The following is a 4906-nucleotide window of genomic DNA, read 5'->3' on the forward strand; positions in this document are numbered from 1 at the left end:
GAGACAAAGGAGATGTGACACGTAATGGCAGTGTGGTACCCTGGACTGGATCCTGGAACAGAAAGAGGACACTAATGGAAAAACTGATGAAATTCAAATAAAGTCTGGAGCTTGCTTAGTCGTAACAGACCAGGGTTGCTCTTCAGTTTTGACAAATGAACCTTGATAATGTAGTGTTCACAAGAGCGGAAAGTGGGTGAGGGAACTCTTTGTACTGCCTCTGCAACTTTTCTATAAATATAACACTAGTCTAAAATGAAAAGTATACTTTAAAAAAAATCTCGAAGGTTGCTCCCAAACGGATCAACAGGAGAGGTACAGAACGGTCAGAAGAAGGGTGGTTAGAAGGGCTGATCTACAATGAGATAAATATTTAAGTCAAATGTAGTCAGCGATTCCTTGTGCAACTCAAATTAATTTTTTAAATGTTTTCTAGAAAGAAAAAGACCTACTGCCATCTTCCCTGATTTGAGGTGTATGAATTTTACTTTTTCTCCTACATTGCAGCTTCTCAGTGGAGCAGGAGAAACTTTGGGACTAGGAAGCTGAGACGTTTCACCCTGGTTCTACTCGCCCAGGCTGTGGGACCTGGGGAGTGGGGGTTTTGGGGGGGAAGATCCCTTTCTGGGCCTCAGTTTCTCCCTTGGTAGAAGGAAATACAGAGACTGCTCTGCCCCATCATCCAGGTCGGGGGACCCTGTGGAAGGTGTTTCCAGGGTTGATAAGAGGGCATCCCTTAGGGCCTTTGCCTGCCCCAGCCTCAACTCTTCCATCTGTGTAATGGGGGTGAGGAGCAAGTCCAGCCCACAGGCCTGCGCAGAGCAGAGCAGGACTTTGACACCTAGCAGGTGCTGGATCCAAGTAGCCGCTGAAGAGTGGGAGCGGGCTTCCTCCAGTGGGAATCGTGCCGAGCCCGTCCACGCACGCACAGACCCTCCGTCCTCACCTGGAACCCCTCCGCAGGTCCCAGCCGTCGCTCTCTCGGCCAGGCCCAGGCTTCTCGCCACCCGACAAGAGAACAGCTGCGGTGGGTGTCAGCTCCCTGGGACCCAGCCGGGGGACCCGCACCTTCCCGCTCTGCTCCTTCCCCTCTTTGCACCTTCTTTGCAGAAACGGCTCGACCTGGCCCTTCCCGGAGTGAGATGAGGGCTCAGCGCGGGAGCTTCTTGTGCGGGGCGCCGGGACTGCCACCTTTGAGGGGCTCTCCCAGGGGATGAGCGGGACAGTGGGAAGGCGCCCCTCCCGCCCAGGGGACTGGGGCGGGAGACTCCAGCCCGGGCCTGCCGCTGGCTCCGCGACCCCCAGCTGCAGCCCGGGAGCAGAGACTCCCCCTTTGTCCGGCCGGGGGCCGCGCGGCCCGGCGGGGCTGGGGGACCTGGAGGGGCTGGCTGGGGGCACTCACCGTGTGCGCCGGCGGGTCAGCAGCAGCAGCAGCAGCAGCGCGGCCAGAAGGCCGAGGAGCACGGCCCAGGACATGGCCAGGCCGGCGACCGAGCCTGCGGCTGCCGAGCGCGGGAGACGACGGGCGGGCTTGGGGGCGGCGGGGCCCACCCAGGTGCCTCTCTCCGCCCCGGCGCCTTGCCTCCCGCCAGCCCGGCCCGTTTAGAGGCGGGGGCGGGGCCGCCGCTCCCTCCGAGGTCCTAAGGGGTTGCTGGAGGCGCTCTTGGAGACCCCCTTTCCTCAGCTCTGGCCGAGACAGGCTCCCACCCCCTGGGCCAGGAAAGTGGGGAGGGGATGCAAAATGTGGGATGGAGGGAAGACACGGGTTGGAGGGAAAGGAAGGGTGTGTGCAAGGAGGCAGCAATTATGGGGGGAAGGGGGAGGCGGGAAGAGGAGGGAGGACACTGGGGGAAACGGAGGGGTGATGGATGGGGAAGGGAGGGTGACAGTGGTGGGAGAGGGAACATGGTAAGAGCAGGCTGGGGGGGGTGCGGGGGGGGTGTAACTTTCCATCACATTCCACCTAAACCGTCTCCACCACCTAGCCCCTCCTCATCCCATCCTCCCACCCCAGATTATACCCCCGGATATTACCTGCAATTACTATAGGGAGGGGGTTACAAGAGCTACTCGGGACTGGACTCGGAGTCCCCACATCCTCAACTGTTGTAAGGGGCAGACCAGTGACTGTAAAGCACCCAGACCTGTATCTGGAACGTAGCAGGCGCTCAGGATATGGTGACCATTGTCAAGTTTAATGGATGGTTAGGGTGCCGGCCTCCAAATGCTGGTGGTTCTTCAGGAGACTACCCCTGGGTGCGGGTGAGAACGTGGGCTCCCAGCTGGAAGGCCTGGTCCTCACCCCAGGTTTGCCCCATGCTCACCACTCCCTAGATCCCTCAGCCTCCATTTACGCCCTGGGGAACCTTGCACAAGGAACTTACCCTCTCTGAGGCCAGTTACTTATCTGGGGCCAGACAGGTCAGAATTGTTCTTACCTCAGGGGTGTGTGTGAGGAGTTGAGAAGAGCATGTCAGTCACAGGGGGTTGCAAACTACTGGCTGCTTGGCAAAGGCAAGTTTTGTGAGATGGTGGGTGGAGTGTGGAGCTGGGTCCCAGAGGGTCTGATGCTAAACCTGTGCTTACTGCTCACTGCTGGGTGAGTTTACACAGTTTCATTTCATCTTCCCAACAGCCCTCTGAGGAGCTGTTACTCCTCCCTGGTCTGCCTTCCACCCTCTCCCTCCACAGTCCGTTCTCCCCAAGGTAGTCAGAAGGACGCTTCTAGAACCTAAGCCAGGTCCTATAACTGAATCCCACTCAGAATCCTCCATGGCTGCGCCTCACCCAGAGCACAGACGCTACAAGGTCCTACAAGGACCAGTGTGATCTGCCCCTTCCCACCTTTACCTCCCTGCCCCCGCGTCCCCCCACTCTGCTCCAGCCACACTCGTCTCTCGTCCTTCCCCAAGGGTGCCAAACTCACTCCCACCTCAGGGCCTTTGCACTTGCTATTCTCGCTGCCTGGCATGCTCTTCTCTCTGAGACTTACATAGCTGGCTCTTTCCATCACATCCCTCGCCCCTCTGTCTCCACTCAACTGTCACCTCCTCAGAGAAGCCCTACCTGACCACCTGGTCAAAAGCAGTCACAGCATCCCTCTCTATTGCCTTAACCTGTTTTCTTTTCTTTTTTTCTTTTTTTTCTTGACAGTACTTAACATTTCCTGCTATCATATTAAAGATTCATTTATTTGCCTGTTTAATGTCCGCTGTCAAGGCAGCTGGATGACTCTCATGTGGCCTCAGCGGATTCAGAACACCAAAAGGGAAAAGGAGTTTCCTGAGCCTCTTGTTTATTTATCTAGCTTGTCCGCTGGTGAAGCCAACAATCCCAAAAAGGCCACAGAACAGGCCTTGGAGGCTTTTCTCCAAATTTGGGTGGGGGGGCCATGGAGCAGCCTTCTGGCAGTGGGGTTCACAGCCCAGCTCGGCCAATAATAAGCTGTGTGACCCTGGACAGTCTGCTCCACCTCCCTGAGCCGCAGTGCCTCATGGGTGGAGTGGGTTGGAGGGAGAAGTAATGACCTAATCCAGGTGGCACACCTATCAGAATACCTGACACAGTGAGAATTAGTGGACGTTAACCTGCGTCAGTGCTTATTCCAGTTCAGCCTCTCACCTTATGTGCAATCAGGGCTTGGTCTCAGTTGTCTCATCTGAAAAATGGGAAGAACAGTTCCTTCCTGGCATGGCTTTTGTGAGGACTGAATTATATGATGAGAGGACGAAATCACCTAGTGCGGTCCCTGGCACACAGTAGGTGCTCAATAAATGTGAGCTCTTCTTCCACATCCCTGGCTTGTGTGCAGACCAGGGTCCCAAACAACATGTCCCTCTTTCCCCCTCAACCCAGGGGCAAAATCCCCCCTCCCACTGCACCCCAGAGAAGGAGACCAGCTGCCCAAATCCCAACAGGAGAAGAATGTTGTGGAGCCCCTGGCTTCTCCCTTGCTAGCAGAACTCAATTTTGTGCAGGAGCTTAGGAGGGTGGCCCCACCCTCTCCCCAGGAAATGAACCACCATTGGTTTGAGCCAGCCAGGAAAATTCTTCTTTGTGAAGGATTGGTCCAGGGGTGGCTACAGGAGGGCCTTCTGGGAGATTTTCCCCTCTGTATCTGCCTCTTCTTTGGGTGCTGCTGTGTTGAGGACGTGTGGGTCATGTTATGAAGGAAGGCAAGGAAAAATGCACAGGCCCAAACTAGAGCTGCAGAATAACTCTCTGGAACCACCTACCTCTAGCCTTCTTGTTTAATGATATAATCAAGTAAATACACCATGAGTCAGATTTTTCTCTTACATGCAGGCAAAAACGTTCCTAAGATGACCTTCCAGTTATGGCTGTGGTGAGGACTACATGAGATAATAACGCATCCAAAGTACCTCACACGGTACTGGCCCACGGTCAGCGCTCAAAATGTCCCTTCCTTTTATTGTTTTTGCTTTTTTTCTTTTTTCTAACAGCTCATGCTTTCTACATTTATCAGTCTAGCAGGGCATCCAGCTCTCTGGCTACAGCCTCTTGCAGGAACAGGCAGGCTCTGGAAAGTAGCAGGGACTCTAAACTCCCCTGACCCATGAGGACTGACAGGGCCCTGCTGAGGGCAGGGCTGGGACGGCCTCAAGAACGAAGATGAGGGAAAACTACCCCAAGCGTGACCCCTCCAGCCCATGGCGAAAGGGCTGGAATATACCAGGACTTGAAAGCTAAATTCAAATCCCAACATCGCCGCTCCTTTGCCACATGACCCTACACAAGTCGTTTCACCTTATCTGGGTAATAGGCACGTTGCTGGTGGTGGCGATGGCAGGGAGTCACCCAGCAGGCTTCCAACCCTGGCACCTACACCTGAAACCCACACGTCAGGTGGACTCTCAGGAAATTCCCTCTTGTGTCCAGCTGTGCC

General features: G+C 55.2%; 1 protein-coding gene across 1 annotated transcript in view; it reads right to left on the reverse strand.

Moving 5' to 3' along the window:
- Positions 1-1578, reverse strand: part of PTGIS (prostaglandin I2 synthase) — a 44284-nt gene extending 42706 nt beyond the window's left edge. The window contains exon 1 of the mRNA XM_019640981.1: positions 1403-1578. Coding sequence (XP_019496526.1) covers positions 1403-1476 — 74 coding nt within the window. The 5' untranslated portion in view covers positions 1477-1578. The remainder of the gene's footprint in view (positions 1-1402) is intronic.
- Between the last annotated feature and the right edge of the window lie 3328 nt (positions 1579-4906).

Source organism: Hipposideros armiger, unplaced genomic scaffold, assembly GCF_001890085.2.
Source record: "Hipposideros armiger isolate ML-2016 unplaced genomic scaffold, ASM189008v1 scaffold_54, whole genome shotgun sequence".
Classification (NCBI taxonomy): domain Eukaryota; kingdom Metazoa; phylum Chordata; class Mammalia; order Chiroptera; family Hipposideridae; genus Hipposideros; species Hipposideros armiger.